At 48.8% G+C, this 18286-nt stretch overlaps 2 protein-coding genes across 10 annotated transcripts in view; one reads left to right on the forward strand and one right to left on the reverse strand.

The window, feature by feature from the left end:
• Positions 1–3141, reverse strand: part of ESYT2 (extended synaptotagmin 2) — a 101378-nt gene extending 98237 nt beyond the window's left edge. For all 5 annotated transcript variants that reach the window (XM_045388048.2, XM_015448364.3, XM_045388047.2 and 2 more), the window contains exon 1: positions 2721–3141. In XM_045388048.2, the coding sequence (XP_045243983.2) occupies positions 2721–3050 (330 nt within the window). In that variant the 5' untranslated portion in view covers positions 3051–3141. The remainder of the gene's footprint in view (positions 1–2720) is intronic.
• The window catches only part of DYNC2I1 (dynein 2 intermediate chain 1), a 131330-nt gene continuing 114992 nt past the window's right edge, over positions 1949–18286 (forward strand). For 2 of the 5 annotated variants that reach the window (XM_074036491.1, XM_074036495.1), the window contains exon 1: positions 1949–2335. The gene's annotated coding sequence lies outside the window, so the exon portion shown is untranslated. Of the gene's footprint in view, positions 2336–3329; positions 3534–18286 lie in introns of those variants that run through there. The other 3 variants (XM_045388040.2, XM_074036494.1, XM_045388038.3) reach the window with 2 other exon arrangements.

An 18286-nucleotide genomic window follows, 5' to 3' on the forward strand; every position in this document is an offset into this window, starting at 1 on the left:
ATCCACCCGTATTTTTTAGTAGAGACGGGGTTTCACCGTGTTAGCCAGGATGATCTTGATCTCCTGACCTCGTGATCCGCCCGTCTCGGCCTCCCAAAGTGCTGGGATTACAGGCTTGAGCCACCGCACCGGCCTGTATTCTGTTTTTTTTCTAAAAAAAGGAATTTCAGGCTAGGCACGGTAGCTCACGCCTGTAATCCTAGCACTTTAGGAGGCCGAGGCAGGCGGATCACGACGTCAAGAGATCGAGACCATCCTGGCCAACATGGTGCAACCCCATCTCTACTAAAAATACAAAAATTAGCTGGGCGTGGTGGTGCATGCCTGTAATCCCAGCTACTCGGGAGTCTGAGGCAGGAGAATGGCCTGAACCCGGGAGGCCAAGGTTGCAGTGAGTTGAGATCGTGCCACTGCACTCCAGCCTGGCAACAGAGCAAGACTCCATCTCCAAAAAAAATAAAATAAAATAAAAGAATTTCAGTTCTTCAATATGGCAGCAATTGCATCTGTTTATGTATCACAAGAAAACAGTCTGTGTGGCCAGGCGCGGTGGGTCACGGCTGTAATCCCAGCACTTTGGGAGGCCAAGGCAGGTGGATCACGAGGTCAGGAGTTCGAGACCAGCCTGGCCAACATGGTGAAATCCTGTTTCTACTAAAAATACAAAAATTAGCTGGGCGTGGTGGCGCGCGCCTGTAATCCCAGCTACTCGGGAGGCTGAGGCAGGAGAATCATTTGAACTCTGGAAGCGGAGGTTGCAGTGAGCCAAGATCATGCCATTGAATTCCAGCCTGGGGGACAGGGAGAGACTCTGTCTTAAAAAAAAAAAAAAAAAAAAAGAAAAGAAAATCTGTGTTTCACAAAGATTTTTAACAAGCGAATTTGATATTGGCCAATAACCAAGTTCTATGAAAGTCAGCATCATCACTTCCTGCAAATTTCAGCATTGATTACGTTGCTGTTTTGGTAATGGATGGTAATGGACTCTATTTTTAGCTACTTTTTAACATTATGCATCGTAGTGTAATATAGACACAAAATGTCACTTTAAAGTCCTTTTCCATTTCCAAAGTGCACCTCTTCTGTTCTTAAGTTTTTCCCACCTCGGTTCCTCTAACTTCCCGTTTTCTACACGACCCTCAATTTTTCCCACTGCTAGCAAAAAGCTGTACCATGCCAGTTACCTTGGTTCTCCAAATACGACTGTCCCTCATGCTCACCACGCATCGGCAGAACTGTGCATTCCCAAGTCCCTTACATTATATTCTTACTTCAGTTGCAATCTGTCGTCACAAAGTAGCATCTACTATCTTCTTGTCCTGGGCACGCCTCCTTTCTAATTCTTGTTTGCCATCTGTGTCATGCTTTACTTCTCACTGGAAACAGGGACCTTTTCTCCTCTAAGGGAAAATGACCCTTCCGAAACCCACTGCTGGCCACCTTCACCCCAAAGTTTACATTAAGCCTAATGGAAGCATCATTAAAATCCTCTTTCTTGCAGTGTGAAACTGTGACGCCAAGTCATGGCTAAGAAAGAATTAGGGAACGACCAGAAAAAGATATGAAGCCAACTCTTCGTGTCTATAGTCCATAAATATATGGGGTAAAGAATTGCCAGAGTTAAAAATGAAATAACACTATGACTCTTGCTATTGCTGCAACTCTTCCAAAACTTCGTGCCACACACACACATTCACACTGGACTCAGGTCGACCCCATATAAAAATGCTCAGTCTCACAATTATACTTGCAAAAAACTGAAACAATCTTTCAATTATCTAATATCTCCACATCTTTCGGGAGATACTCACTGCCCTTGAAATGTGTCAGAAACAACCAAGACATGAGTGAGTCCTCTTGGGTAGAAGAAAAAGTTAACTTCTCCCCCACCAGCTGTCATTACATTTTTTTTAAACCGAGAGAAGGAAAAGCTGAAGCCACCTGGAGCATTTCCAGGCCGGCAGGGAGTTGGGAAGGAGCACGAGAATCGCGCTGGGCGCTCTGAGAGCCCAACCGGCCGCTCAGGCCCCTAAAGAGACCCCGCGGGCGGCACCAGAAGGAAGCGCGCGCTCCGGCAGCGCCGCGGCCGAAGAGGGGGCGCCACGCCCGGTACCTGCCGCTGGCGCTCGGGGTCCGCAGGCCGGGGGAGGGAAACGGGCTTTGTGAGGAGGAGTCTCCAGGAAGCCGCGCGGGACAGCGAGGGCAGACGCGCCCAGGACCCGGAGCCTGGGCGGGCGGGGAAGCGGAGACCGGGGACGCCCGACTCGGACGGCGGGAAGGCACGGAGCACTCAGGACTCGGGCGGGAGCGGAGGGCGGCGGCCCCAGGCGGACAGGTTCGCAGGGAGTGGGCCGGAGGCTGGGGCGGGGCTGGGGTCTGCACTCGCCCGAGTGGGCAGGTCGCGGGCAGGGGAGCGCCTGCGTGGACAGGCTGGGAGTCGGGGCTGGGGGTCGGGGCGGGGCGGGGTCTGCAGTCACCTAGGCTGGCAGGTCGCAGGAACAGCGCCGGGGGTCGGGGCTGGGGTCTGCAGTAGCCCAGGCGGGAGGGGAGCGCCTGCCTGGACCGGGGTGGGTGGGGGACTACGAAGGCGGGAGTCGGGGCGGGGCTGCGGTCTGCGAACTCGCCCAGGCGGCAGGTCGCGGGAAGGGGAGCGCCTGCCTGGACGAGGAGGGATCGGGACCGGGGGCCAGGGGTCCGGGCGGGCAGGGGTCTGCACTCACCCAAGCGGGCAGGTCGCAGGCGCGCACCCCCAGGCGCACGGCGCGCTCCTCGTCCTCCAGCAGCGCCAGCGCGCGGCACAGGCGCAGGGCCTTGAGGCCGCGGCTGCGGCGGCACCAGGCGAGCAGGGCGAGCGCCAGCAGCACCCAGCTGAAGCTGAGCCCCAGGTAGCCCAGCGCGTACACGGGCAGCAGCAGCGCGAAGCTCCGCGCCAGCTGCGCCAGCAGCCCGGGCAGCTCCAAGCTCAGCACGCCCCCGGGGTTCTCAGGCGCCGCGCGGCCCCCAGCCCCGCCGGCGCCCGCCTCCGGGCTCTCGCCCCGGGCGCCGCTCATCGCCCCGCCGTGCCGCGCTGCCCTCCCGGCCGAGGCGGGCTGGGTGCTCGCGCTGATCCCGGACGGCTCAGCCCCGCGCCAGCGCCCCTCTGAGGGGACGCGGCTCCGCCGCACGCCCGCCTCTTCTCGGGACGGCGACGTCATCACGCGGGGCGGGAGCGGCGTGGGCCTGAGGCTGGCACGTCACCGGGAGTGGGCGGGGTGGATGTGACGTCATCGCGCGAGGCGGGCCGTGGGCTGGGTCGATGACTACTGGAGTGGGCGGGGCAGGCGCACGACGTCATCACGCGGGGCGCTGTGTCTCGGCTGGCGGGAGTCGGGACCGGGAAGGAGAATGCTTGTTGCGTGGGTCGGGCGCGCCTGCGTCCTCTCCGAGCCCCAGCCCCACAGGGCACCCTCCCCACTCGCCGGTGGCCTCGGAACCCGCGGGCGGTTCTGGCGCGGCGTCGCGCGGCGGCGTGGGACTCCCGAGGCGGCTTCCGGGTGCGTGGCTGCGCTCTTCGAGGCGCGGGAAGTTGCCGTCGTCAAACGCGAAGACTGACCGGCCCTGGGAGCTGCTGGCAGGCGTGGGGGTGCGCGGCCGCTGAGCGCATCCGGGGTGGCGGGGGGATGAGAGGGCGGCGGCCCTGTTTGCGGTAACTCCCCGGCCACGAGGACCGGTGACGAGGGCGCCCGCGGGAGGTCAGACGGGCGTTGCTGGCGGGAGTCCTCCAGTATTTCTTCGGTGTGAGGTTGCGTAGCCAGTGTGCACGGTTGTGGCTTTTGCGCAGTCTCTCGGGATGGTCTTGTTATCCGGCATTCCGGCGGGAGAACGCTGCCTCTGTGGCCCTTCCCACCTTGCTTGTCAGGGTTTTAAACACGAACGTCTCCGTTGTGAGCCTGACAACTCTCACACAGTTCAGTTGGCTTTAAGATGCCTTTAATCCCAAAAACCCTCCCTGAGGGGTGTGGTAGTGCCGGGCAAAGACCACCGCAAGCGCCCAAGGGACGCTGTTGACACCCGGGAACTCACCCCGGGCACCACGCGGCTTCGCCAAAGGTGTTAATACTGTGGCCAACTATTAATAGCTGTTTCAGACGACTAATTTTGGGCCTTGCCTGTGATTCCTGAGATCATTTTTCAGTTAACTCAAAAACACGACTATTGATCACTTTATTTTCCAGTGAGTTCAATCGAGATAATTATATTTGTTTTGAAATCTCTTTCAAGGAAACTTCAAGCCAAACAGTAGCAAAGAACATCCTACTTGACTGTTTTTGAGCATATTCAGTGAATTCCAAGGGAATTTTCAGTGAATTTGTAACAGAGTAGGGCACTGGCAGGTACTGAATGAGTAAACAAATGCCCAGAAGAAGCAGGGTCACCTTTCCATGGGAATCTCTCTCCCCTCATTCCTGTGTCTGCAAAATTTTGTGTGCATATGTATGTGGAGATTATATCACATAGGTAAAACATTGCAGAGTCTAAACGCTCAACTCCAGGCAAGGGCAGTAAACCCCAAGCAAGAGATGGAAGTGGTTTCCTTTTTCTTAATCTTCACAGTCCCTGGTTTGCTGCAGCAGCAAATTATATTATGTAGATTGTAAATATGCGACCGGTTAATGCTCCTAACACCACCTTTCATTCAAAACTAAACCTCAACACAAAAGCAAGTAATTGCCTTGTTGACACAGAAAGGAGCCTGAGCTTTTCTTTTGCAGCTTTCCTCTACTGGAAAATTGTAGGTTCATATCCTACAAAGACTTGCATAAACATAAGTCCCGTAAAAAATTCTGTAATCCCAGCACTTTGGGAGGCGGAGGAGGGCGGATCACGAGGTCAGGAGATCAAAACCATCCTGGCTAACATGGTGAAACCCCGTCTCTACTAAAAATAATGAGAAATTATCTCGGCATGGCGGCACGCACCTGTAGTCTCAGCTGCTCCAGAGGCTGAGGCAGGAGAATTGCTTGAACCCGGGAGGCGGAGGTTGCCGTGAGTCGAGATCGCGCCACTCACTGCACTCCAGCCTGGGTGACAGAGTGAGACAACGTCTCAAAAAAAAAAAAAAAAAAAAAAAAATTCCTGTGCCATGTGCCATCCAGTGGTTGACGCAAGGATGTAAACTAGATTGAAGAGAATTTCCCGTGTTGCATACCAGTCAGCCCGAGTGTCCTCAGCTTCTCTCTGTGAGTCCCGGGCTTCCAGCCACTCCCTGTGGTTAATTGCCTGCAGAAAGCAGATCGTAAGGTCCTACCACAGTTCAGTCTTACAGGTGTCCAGTCTGACTGCAGGTCCAGCTCGGCTCTTAGATTTTTGCTAACGTTATAACCCCTCAATCTCCTATGATCTTTCATGTCCCCTCCATCGTTTCCTTCTTGTAACAAGAAAAAGTCTTGTAAACAAGGAAAAGTGCTGCTTTCTCTGGAGTGTCATTCCGAGTGCTCCGGTGCACAGCTGCGAAGTTCCAGCCTCCTGGTTTCAGAGGAAAGTGCTGTCTTCTGCTTAGGTTCAACTCTTCCTGCTTTTGGATCCTCCCCAACACCTCTAAATATGTCTCATTGTGGAGGATGGGAGCACGTGCTCTGCATCTCTTCCTTTTGGAGGTTATACCAGCAAATTAAATACACTGGGGACAGTGAAAGCCAGGTTTCTTGCTGTTGGAGAAGGTAAAAACATGGAAGAGGGAAGGCTAAAAAGAACACTGAGGAATTGGATTGGAACTGGAAGTGGTAGTATGAACTCATTTTTAAAAATATATACAGATAGATATAAAGATAGTTGTGTGTGTGTGCAGGCATGTGTAGGTATATGTGCATATAAACACAGAAATACTTTCTAGTTCTGTCTGCTGAGTATCTAGACACAATGGTACCCCAGTACCAATGATCACAGGTAGCCCCTGGATCTTAAATTCTAAATAAGATTTTCCAACAAAAGGAATCAGGACTCCTTGGAGAAATGGTTAATTTCAGGGCTGGAGTGAAAGTACGAGATGATCCTGAAATATTTTGTTGTTCAAGGAAGTGAAGAAGTGCTCAAAGATTCACAGGAGATCAAAGGACATGGAAAGTAGCTGGCGGGAGTTCTTGCTGGTGAAATCTAGGACAATTTGAGCAACAAAACAAAGAATGATACTGGCAGATTACCACTGAGTGAGCAAAATAGTCCACACTGATGTAGATAAACCAGTGATGAATGCAGGGAAAAGAATAGTGGAGAACGGGAGGTTGTTCTTTATAGTAGAATGTGAACTAATAAATGAAGAAGGAATTACGAGAATAGAAATCATCTTTTACCAATCACTGTAGTGGGGTTGTTGCAGGAGTGAGCTATGAATGGAGGTTCAGGGAGGTAGGTGGAGATTTGATGAGGAATGAGAGTGGATATCTTTCTTCAGCATACTTTTCCATTACAAAGAGGAAAATTGAGACTTTCTGGTGGGAAACGCCAGCAGACACCAGCATGGCCAGGTAATGAGGCACCTGTCACCAGTGGAGAAAAGTTGAAACTGAGTCCCCGTGTGGTGTGCTGAGAAGAGCACACCAGCATGCCCGACACTTTTCTGCCAGAAACCATGGCCTCAGTCTAGCCTAGGGAATATCAGGCAGACCCAGAAGGAAGGCCATTCTGTTTTCTTTATTACTGTCATGAGCCAGGAACAATGGCTCACGCTTTGGGAGGCTGAGGCAGAAGGATCACTTGAGGCTGGGAGTTCAAGACCAGCCTGGGCAACGTAGTAAGACTCCATCTTTACAAAAAAAAAAAAATCTTAAAATTGCCCTGGCATGGTGGCATGAGCCTGTAGTCCCAGCTACTAAGGAGGCTGAGGCAAGAGTATTGCTTGAGCCCAGGAATTCAAGGCTGCAGTGAGCTATGACTGCACCACTGCAGTCTCTCCTGAGTGACAGGGAAACCCTTTCTCAAATGAATAAATAAATTGTCATAAGAGACAGGATGAGACTAAGAATTGTTCCAGATCGTATGAGACTGAGGAGACGTAACAACGCCTTGCCATGTATGTTCCTGGGAGGTCCCAGACATGGGACAAGAAGTGTGGGCACAGTTGGTGAAGCTTGGGTGGGATCTATGGGTTGGACAATGTGTTGATACTGATTTCTCCATTGGGAGGATTGCGTAGTGGAGGTGATCCTTGTTTTTAGAGTATTTGGGGGGTGCCATGGTTTGAATGTGTCCCTTCCAAAATTCAGATGTTGAAACTGAATGGCCAAGGCCCAGTGTGGTAGCTCACCGGTAATCCCAGCACTTTGGGAGGCTGAGGCAGGAGGATCACTTGAGCCCAGGAATTCAAGACCAGCCTGGGCAACACAATGGGACCCAGTCTCTACAAAAAATTTAAAAATTACCTTGGCATGGTGGCATGTGCCTGTAGTCCCAGCTATTCAGGAGGCTGAGGTGGACCTTGGCATGGTGGCATGTCCCTGTACTCCCAGCTATTCAGGAGGCTGAGGTGGGAGGATCACTTAAGCCCAGGAGATCAAGACCGCAGTGAGCTCTGGTCACATCACTGCACTCCGGCCTGAGCTACAGAGTGAGACCCTATCTCAGAAAAAAAAAAGAAAAAGAAACAGTGGTCAGTGTGATGGTATAAGGAGGTGAGGCCGTGAGGTGACTAGGCCATGAGGCTCCTCCCTGTGGATGGAGGTAGTGACCTTGCAGACAAGGTTTCTGGCCAAGTGAGCACTCAGCACTCCTCCCCTCACCAATAAGGTGCTGTCTTGGAAGCAGAGGAGCCCTCACCAGACATCGAACCTCTTGGTATTTTGATCTTGGATTTCCCAGCCTCCAGAACGGTAACAAACAAATTTCTGTTCTTTATAAATTACCCTATCTCAGGTACTTTGTTATAGCAGCATGTGGGTGAAGGATTACCTTGGTGCCGAGGCAAGAGACTGAAGGCACAAACTGTTTCAGTATAATAAAGAAAATAGTTAAAATAAGAATAGTTATAATACAAATTAGATATAGAGATGATCATGGACATTATCAATCATTAGTATAAACATTAATCATTAGCTTTTACTATTACTCTTTGTTGTATTACTTATATTACCAAGGAATAACCGGCGGGTATAAGGTCAGGTACTGAAGGGACATTGTGAGAAGTGAGCTAGAAGGCAAGAGGTGGGCCCTCTTTTCACGCCTGCATAAGGGCCGCTTGAGGGATCCTTGGTCAAGTGGTAACAACAGTGCCTGGGAAGGCACCTATTACTTAGCAGACCGTGAAAGGGAGTCTCCTTTCCTTGGAGGAGACAGGGAACACTCTGCTCCACCAGCTTCTTGTGGGAGGCTGGATATTATCCAGGCCTGCCCGCAGTCATGCGGAGGCGTAAACCTCTCCCTGTGATGCTGTGCTTCAATGGTCACACTCCTTGTCCACCTACATGTCCCTCCAGTACTCCTGGTTCCTCTTTGAAGTTCTTAGAAGATAGTAGAAGAAACAGTGAAAGTCTTAAAGTCTTTCTTATAAGTGCGTAGAAGAAAATGCTGACATATGCTGCCTTCCATCTCTGCTTCAGCTACCTAAAAGGGAAGGGCCCCCGTCCTATGATCACGTGACTTGCCTGACCTTATCAATCACTTGGACGACTCACCCTCCTTACCCTGTCCCCTTGTCTTGTATTCAGTAAATATCAGCACACCCAGACATTCGGGGTCACTACCGGTCTCTGCGTCTTGGTGGTAGTGGTCCCCTGGACCCAGCTGTTTTCTCTTTATCTCCTTATGTCTTTATTTTCTATAATCTCTCATCTCTGTACACGGGGAGAACACCCGCTAAGCCCTGTAGGGCTGGACCCTACAGCAGTGCAAAATGGGCTAAGATAGGAAGTGGTGAATAATCATATTTGAAGCTCTTTCTCAAATGATTCAGAAAAAGACTAATGATAATGAATGTCTGTGTGTAGATAGATGATAGAGAAAAGTGGAGCAATGTGTGAGGCTAGCAATGGGAGTCTGGGTGGTGGAGATAAGAGAGTTTTGTTTTTGTTTGTTTGTTTGCTTTTTTTTTTTTTAAGATGGGGTCTTGCGGCCAGGCATGGTGGCTCATGCCTGTAATCCCCGCACGTTGTGAGGCCGAGGTGGGTGGATCACCTGAGGTCAGGAATTCAAGACCAGCCTGGCCAACATATTGAAACCCTATTTCTACTAAAAATACAAAATTTGGTGGGTGTGGTGGTGTGTGCGTGTAATCCCAGCTACTCGGGAGGCTGAGGGAGGAGAACCACTTGAACCAGGGAGGCAGAGGTTGCAGTGAACAAAGATGGTGCCACTGCACTCCAGCCTGGGCAATGAGAGCAAAACTTCGTCTCAAAAAAAAAAAAAAAAAAAAAAGATGAGGTCTTGCTACGTTGCCCAGACTGGTGTTATACTCCTGGGTTCAGGCAGTCCTCCCACCTTGACCTCCCAAAGTTCTGGGATTTCAGGTGTGACTCACCACGCCCAGCCAGAGACAAGGGAGCTTTTTATACTTGCATATGTTCCCTAAGTTTGAAATTATTTCAAAATTTATTTTTAAAGCCCATATTTCAATCAAATGGCCAATTAAAAATGCATATTTGATTGAATCTCTTCCCTGCTTATAAAATACTTCCTTTTCTGAAGGTATGAAGTTAAAGCTCCTTAGTGTGACAGAGCTTTTCAAAATGTGACCAGACTTGTCTGGCCACAATTCCAGCCACTTTCCTATGTGGTGTCATGCTGCCAGTTATTCTCAAATCACTGGATATGGTTTGGATGTCTGTCCAAATCTCATGTCGAACTGTGATTCCCAATGTTGGAGATGGGGTCTGGTGGGAGGTAATTGGATCATGGGGGCGGATCCCTCATGAATGCTTTTGCAGCATCCCCTTGGTGTTGAGTGAGTTCTCGCTCAGTTAATTCACGTGAGATCAAGTTGTTTGAAAGAGTCTAGGAACTCTCCCTTCTCTCTCTTGCTCCCTCCCTCACTATGGGACGTGCCTGATCCCACTCTACCTTCTGCCATGAGTAAAAGCTACCTGAGGTCTCACCAGAAGCTGAGCAGATGCTGGCACTATGCTTGTACAGTCTGCAAAACCCTGAGCCAATTAAACCTCTTTACTTTGTAAATTACCCAGGCTCAGGTATGTCTTTACAGCGACACAAAACGATCTAACATACCATCTCTGTGCCTGGACATTCTTCTTGTTGTCCTGTTGGTGAACTGCTATTCACATTTCAAAGTCCAATGTGTGTGTGTCCACCTCTGGGACGGCTTTTGTGTTGTCTTCCTCCCCACAGCAGTCATTTCTGTACCTTGTGCTCGTCACTGAGATCACCATATCTACTGAATACAGCTCCGCTTCTTTGGGCTTGTCTCTTTTTGGAGATGGTGGTCCTCAGGAGCCCCAGAGGCAGCCCTGTGCACATGAGGGGGATCCCCAGTATTCTTGGGGGAAGTTTGAATTTGATGGTACATATTAGAATCCCCAACTAAAGCCATATGTCAAGTCACAAGCTCCATTTTAGTTTTTATCAGTAATGAGGATGATATTTTGCGTGGCTTAGCAAATGCCAAATGCATGGGTCCTCTACTTGGGTCTTCTAAGGTGAAGTCAAGGTGTTGGCTGAGCTTGTTCTCATATGGAGCTCAGGATCCTCTCCTAAGCTCGTTTAGTGCATTGGCAGAGTTCAGTTCCCTACAGGGTTGTGGGACTGAGGTCCCACTTCATGCTGGCTCTTGGCCTTCCGTGTGGCCCTCCACAGGCCTCTCACAACACGGTGTTTGCTTCGTCTTCTTCCAGGACAGCCCATGTGTTCTCTCTGACATGTTGGCTTTGTTTTTTTAAGATCAGGCCCACCAGGATCATCTCCCGTTTGACTAATTCAAAGCCAACTGATTAGTAGACTAATCACAGGAGTGACAGCACATCACATTCACAGGTTCTGCCCACCCTCAAGGAGAGAGGACTATCAAGAGCGTAGACCAAAGGGGAGACTTCTACCTGCACAACCTCGTAATTGGTAGAGAGAAGAGGAGCATTGACTGGCCCTCTGAAATTCCAAAAAGTACTTCAATTATGGTTTTTCTGTAATAGTGGATAATTTATAAATTTATAAAACAGGGTTACAATTTTGTCATTCCATACATTTTCATCTTTCCTAAATGCTTATAATTCAGGTAATAATGTACAATGACCATAATAATAAAATTATTAATAACTTTAATAACTGAGAGTCCATTCTCACATGGCTATAAAGAAATACCTGAGATTGGGTAATATATAAAGAAAAGAGGTTTAATTGGCTCACAGTTCCTCAGGCTGTACAGGAAGCATGGCAGCTTCTGCTTCTGGGGAGGCCTCAGGGAGCTTCCAGTCATGGCGGAAGGGAGAGTGGCAGCGGGCATCTTATGTGGCAGGAGGAACAGGACCTAGAGAGAGGGGGAAGGAGCCACACTTTTAAACAACCAGGTCTCACGAGAATGCACTATCGGGACACGGTACCAAGGGAATGGTGCTAAATGATTCATGAGAAACCACCCTGTGGGCCAGTCACTGCCCACCAGGCCCCACCTCCAGCCCTGGGGATTGCAATTCAACATGGATTTGGGCAGGGACACACATCCCAACCGTGTCGATAACATTTACTGAGTGCTTGCTTGCGCTAGGCACCATGCTGGACTCTACATAATTACTCGTTTAATCTTCACAGTTGCTCTGCAGCGTGGCTCCCATTTTTACAGAAGAGGAAATGGAAGTACGATGTAGTCAAACAAATTGCCCAAATTCACATAGCTACTGAGAGGCCATCAGGGTTATGGACTCAGGCAACTGGACTCCACTGCCAGTGTTAGGCCAATTCGAGATCCTGCCACTTTGTGTAATTATCTTGCTTGTGTTAACATTGTAGGTAGGCTTCGTGCAGTACTGTGCATACAGACATTATGCTAATATAACTGTAACACCTGACTGCAAAACCCAAAGAGGATGGGAGAGGAAGGTGGTTGCTTTTTTTTTCTTTTTTTTAAAGAGATGGGATCTCTGGCCGGGCGCAGTGACTGGCGCCTGTAATCCCAGCACTTTGGGAGGCCAAGGCGGGCAGATCACGAGGTCAGGAGATCAAGACCTTCCTGGCTAACACAGTGAAACCCTGTCTCTACTAAAAATACAAAAAAAAAAAAAAAAAAATAGCCGGGTGTGGTGGCGGGTGCCTGTAGTCCCAGCTACTCGGGAGGCTGAGGCAGGAGAATGGCGTGAACCCATGAGGTGGAGCTTGCAGTGAGCCGAGATCTCACCACTGCACTCCAGTCTGGGCGACAGAGCGAGACTCTGCAAAAAAAAAAAAAAGGAGAGAGAGATGGGGTCTTGCTCTGTCAGCCGGGCTGGAGTGCAGCCCCCACCTCAAACTTGGCTCACTGCAGCCTCAGCCCCAAACGTGGCTCACTGCAGCCCCAGCCTCTTGGGTTGATCCTCTTGCCTCATCCTGAGGCAGCTGGAACTGCAGGCACATCTCACCACACCCGGCTAATTGAAAAAAGAGTTTTAGTGGAGACTGGTCTTACTGTGTCACCCAGGCTAGTCTCGAACTCTTGTGCTCAAGCAATCCTCCTGCCTCAGCTTTCCAAAGTGCTGGGATTACAGGTGTGAGCCACCTCACCCTGAGGTGGTTGACTTTTGTAACAAACTTGCTTGTTATTGGGAAAAAATGGTTTTTGGCCAGGCGCAATCCCAGCACTTTGGGAGGCTGAGGTGGGAGGATCAAGACCAGCCCCGGCAACGAGGTGAGACAGTGTCTACAAAAAAAGTCAGAAATTAAGAAAAAATGGTTTTGGCCGGGCATGGTGCTCACGCCTATAATCCCAGCACTTTGGGAGGCCAAGGCAGGTGGATCCCTTGAGGTCAGGAGTTCAAGACCAGCCTGGCCAACATGGCAGAAACCCTGTCTCTAGGAAAAATACAAAATGTAGCCAGGCCTGGTGGTGGGTACCTGTAATCCCAGCTCCTCGGGAGGCTGAGGCAGGAGAATTGCTTGAACCCAGGAGGCGGAGGTTGCAGTGAGCTGAGATCACCACTGCACTCTACCCTGGGTGACAGAGCAAGACTCTGTATAAAAAAAAATGGTTTTGATTGTTTCTATCATAAATTATATATCATGCAATTATAAACTAGTTTATAGTCTGCTGAGGGAGATGGAAATTAGTGTTTAACATTATACAAAAGAGGACCTGGGAGAACGCTCACACACGAATCAGATATTGGCCCCAGTGGTGGAGGTTTTCAGTGCAGTGGTGCTGGGCTGACCCTCTGGAGACCAGTGGGCCTCGGCCTGTTGTGAGCTGCAGGGACGCCTGCTCCAGGCCGACAAGAGCCTGTGCTGGGGCCGTGTGGCCGGAAAGAGCACCATGCTTTATCGGGAACCACAGCCAGCCCACAGGCTGGAGCAGAGAGCGATGCCCACGGAGGCCACAAGCCTCCTGACTGTCCCTGGGTTCCACCCCCTCTCCACCAGCCCATCCTGCAACATGCAACCACAGCGTGCTTTTCCCATTTCAGTGACTTAAATTTTAATCTTTGTATCACAACATTCCAGGTCCTTTACAAATGTGATCATGCCTACTTTTCAGCCTCATCTCCAATTGTCCCCCAACTCCCAGTCACAAAACACATGCCGTGTACCATAGATTGTAGGTCTGCAAATATATATATATATATATATATTTGACAGAGTCTTGCTCTGTCACCCAGGCTAGAGTGCAGTGGTGCGATCTCAGCTCACTGCAACCTTCACCTCCCAGGTTCAAGCAATTCTCCCCACTCACTCAGCCTCCTGAGTAGCTGGGATTACAGGCGTGTGCTACCATGCCCAGCTAATTTTTGTGTTTTTGGTAGAGACGAGGTTTCACCATGTTGGTCAGGCTAGTCCCAAACTCCTGACCTCAGGTGATTCTCCTGCCTCAGTCTTCCAAAGTGCTGGGGTTATGGGCGTGAGCCACCACGCCTGGCCCCACATAGTATTTTATTTAGTTTTCTATCTCTAGCATTGTATCACTTCCTAGGGTATCAAATGAACTCCTTATGTCAAAAAAATGAGGGAAGAAATATTATAAGATGGAATGTAACTGATTGGGAAATGAGTTCTTCAGAAAATAATTGTTCTAGGTCCTTCTCTAGTCCTAAATCCATTTATTCAGCAAATATAGTGGAGCACAGTGAAAAAGAAGATAGCGTCTCAAAGCTCTGGATGTTGCTCATTTGGGAAACTCTAGGTTGCTCTGTTTGGCAGTGAGGGAGTGCCGTAGAAGTGGGGTTGACATGAGGTTCACATTCTAGATGGTTCTGTCTGCTGGTGTGGGGAAGAATGGGCAGATGTAGGGTATAATTCAGAAGTCCTTTGATGGGAGCTTGTGACTGCCAGTGGAAGCTCAGGAAGCAGATCTTAAGAGCTAGACCTGGGGCATCCACGTCGTGTGTGACATTTCCAGATCCTATGGCTGGCAGGTTTCTGTTTGTTTGTTTTTTGAGATGGAATCTCGCTCGGTCACCCAGGCTAGAGTGAAGTGGCACGATCTCGACTCACTGCAAGCTCCACCTCCCAGGTTCAAGCGATTCTCCTGCCTCAGCCTCCTGAGTAACTGGGACTACAGGCGCCCACCACCACGCCTGGCTAATTTTTATATTTTTAGTAGAGACAGGGTTTCACCATATTGGTCACGCTGGTCTCGAACTCCTGACCTTGGCCTCTCACAGTGCTGGCATTACAGGCGTGAGCCACTGCGCCCAGCCGAGGCTGGCAGTTTTATTCCTCACATTCAACCTCACATTCAACAAAGAGTAGGCAGCTCTTCTAGGGTCACCATTTCCTCAACTGACATAGTGTGACCTGGTTAGGAAGGTGGGCTTTACCATCAGCCCGTCCACCTGCCTGTCTGAGTGATCTTGGGCAAGCTAATTAGCCTTTCTGGCCTGCATTCTCCTCGTACACTTATGGCATGAGAATTAAGCGAATTACCAAATGGCCAGCACTGAGTTTGGTGCCTTGCTTGGAGCAGTCACTAAGTAAATGATAGCTGTCACAGACATCACCTTTCCTGCCTTCCTTTTCATTCATGTCAAGTGCTGACGAGTGGAAGTGAAGAAGGCCATAGTGACGTGTCTGACACCAGAGTGCAGGAAATGAGAAAGGCTTATTGGTTCTGTTCTTAATTTCTCTAAGACAAAGAACTGAGTTATTGGCCTTTGTGTCTGAAGCAAGTAGAAAGATACAAAACTGTAAGCTGATTCATAGTAGTATTTGAGTTAAAATAGTGTCTGCAAAGCAGGCACCATATTGTGTATCTGTATTTTCTGTCTACAGAAAGACCATGGAATCAAAGCACAGAGTGTTGTAGATGTCTACTCAGATGCTCCTTAACACAGGATTTGAGATTCTACTCTCTGTGAGGACAGTAAGTGGAATCTTCTCTAAGTAACACCCACACACTGGAGCAAATGCAGATTATATGAACAGCTAAGTATCAAACAGGATCTCCACTCCACCTTGCTGAAGGTTGGCTTTTTTTTTTTTTTTTTTTAGACGGAGTCTCGCTCTGCTGGAGTGCAGTGGCACGATCTCAGCTCACTGCAGCCTCCACCTCCCGGGTTCAAGTGATTCTCCCACCTCAACCTCCTGGGTAGCTGGGACTAGAGGTGTGCACCACCATGCCTGGCTAATTTTTTTTTGAGACGGCATTTCGCTGTTGTTGCCCAGGCTGGGGTTCAGTGGCGTGATATCAGCTCACTGCAACCTCCGCCTCCTGGGTTCAAGCAATTCTCCTGCCTCAGCCTCCTGAGTAGCAGGGATTTCAGGCACCCACCACAACGCCTAATTTTTTTTTTTTTTTTGGTATTTTTAGTAGACATGGGGTTTCACCGTGTTGGCCAGGCTGGTCTCAAACTCCTGACCTCAAATGATCCACCCACCTCAACCTCCTAAAGTGCTGGGATTACAGGCGTGAGCCACTGCACCCAGCCTCATTTTTGTATTTTTTGTAGAGATGAGGTTTTGCTATGTTGGTCAGGCTGGTCTTGAACTCCTGACCTCAGGTGATCTACCCACCTTGACCTCCCAAAGTGCTGGGATTACAGGCTGAGCCACCATGCATGGCCAAGATTGGCTTTTATGTTTAAGCTAAACTACAAACTAAAACGTGACAGAGGCATATCTCAGTAGATTTAGAGGTTTACTTTGCTGAAGTTGAAGACATACCAGGGAAAAAGAGATACAAGTTACGGTAGGATCTGTGTCCTGTGCTTTTTCCAAAGAGGGTTTTGGGGACTTTAATATTTAAAGGGGAATGTGCAAGCAGGAGGGGAGGGAAAAAGGAAGGAGAAAGGAGAGAGGGTAGGCAATGAGGCACTGGTTACATTCCTGTGGGGCACTGGTCAGTGTGAATCTACTTTACATGTGAAAAGAAAGGAGTTGGGGGAAAATCAATCATGCATTCTTCTCCAGCTCAGTGGATCTATATTTTGCATGAAATAAAGTAAGCATGTGAATTATAGCCATTGGTTTGGGAACAAAAGGAAGGCGCTCTCTCTCTCTCTCGCTATCTCTCTCTCTCTCTCTCTCTCTCTCTCGTTCTTCTTTCATCTTGCAGGAAGTTTTTGCCTGACTCAGTTCCCAAGCTTAACTTTCCCCTTGGCATAGTGAGTTTGGCGTCCTGAGATTTTCCTTTCACAAAGGGAAGTACATTTGAGATGTGGAATATTTGTCTTAATGTTTCTTTTCTCGCCTCTCTTGTGTTCGTTAACCAAAATGAGTGACTGAGACAATAATCTCAATTAATCTAGTTTACTAAGCCAGATCTGGAGGGCACCTTTGGGATAAACGTGGGTCACAGAGGCAGATGTGGTTACTGCCCCTGAGAGGTTTTCAGGAGGTCTCTTGTTTACTCATTTCCTTAAAGGGGGAGAGCACATGGGAATTGGGGTGGGTGGGTGATAAGGAAAATGGTCACATTCTTGTGAGACTTCATTTAGTGCTAGTAAATCTACGTTTTAAACGAGATGAGGTGAAAGTTTTAAGAAAAAAATGGAGTAAAGGAAGAATCAATTATGCAACCCTCTCTGGAGAGGTGGAGGAACAATTGCTCTCTCTTCTTTTTTTTTTAATTGAGATGGAGTTTCACTCTTGTTGCCCAGGCTGGAGTGCAATCGTGCAATCTTGGCTCACCACAACCTCCACTTCCCAGGTTCAAGTGATTCTCCTGCCTCAGCCTCCTGAGTAGCTGGGATTACAGGCATGCACCACTACACCCAGCTAATTTTGTATTTTTAGTAGAGATGGAGTTTCTCCATGTTGGTCAGGCTGGTCTAGAACTCCCGACCTCGGATGATCCACCTGCCTCAATCTCCCAAAGTGTTGGGATTACAGGCATGAGCCACCATGCCCAGCCCAATTGCTCTCGTTCTATCTTTGTTTTGCACCTGGGAAGATCAACTTGTGTAAACCAAAAATAAAATTCTAAGGTCCCCCAACCATCTGGATGGACCTCTCCTCTTGGCCAAGGTCATTCCAAAGTTAACCTGAAAAATTCTTTCTGTCTCAATTTCTTTTCTGCTTGCTTTAAATCTGCTGTTACTTTTCTTCTGAGATAAAAATCACTGTTTGAAATGGAAGAACATTCCATGCTCATGGATAGGAAGAATCAATATCGTGAAGATGGCCATACTGCCAAGGTAATGTATAGATTCAATGCCATCCCCATCAAGCTACCAATGATTTTCTTCATAGAATTGGAAAAAACGACTTTAAAGTTCACATGGAACCAAAAAAGAGCCCGCATTGCCAAGACAATCCTAAGTCAAAAGAACAAAGCTGGAGGCAGCTACCTGACTTCAAACTATACTACAATGCTACAGTAACCAAAACAGCATGGTACCAAAACAGAGATATAGACCAATGGAACAGAACACAGCCCTCAGAAATAATACCACACATCTACAACCATCTGATCTTTGACAAACCTGACAAAAACAAGAAATGGGGAAAGGATTCCCTATTTAATAAATGGTACTGGGAAAACTGGCTAACCATATGTAGAAAGCTAAAACTGGATCCCTTCCTTATACCTTATACAAAAATTAATTCAAGAGGGATTAAAGACTTAAATGTTAGACCGAAAACCATAAAAACCCTAGAAGAAAACCTAGGCAATACCATTCAGGACATAGGCATGGGCAGGACTTCATGTCTAAAACACCAAAAGCAATGGCAACAAAAGCCAAAATTGACA

This window comes from Macaca fascicularis, chromosome 3 (assembly GCF_037993035.2).
Source record: "Macaca fascicularis isolate 582-1 chromosome 3, T2T-MFA8v1.1".
NCBI lineage: Eukaryota > Metazoa > Chordata > Mammalia > Primates > Cercopithecidae > Macaca > Macaca fascicularis.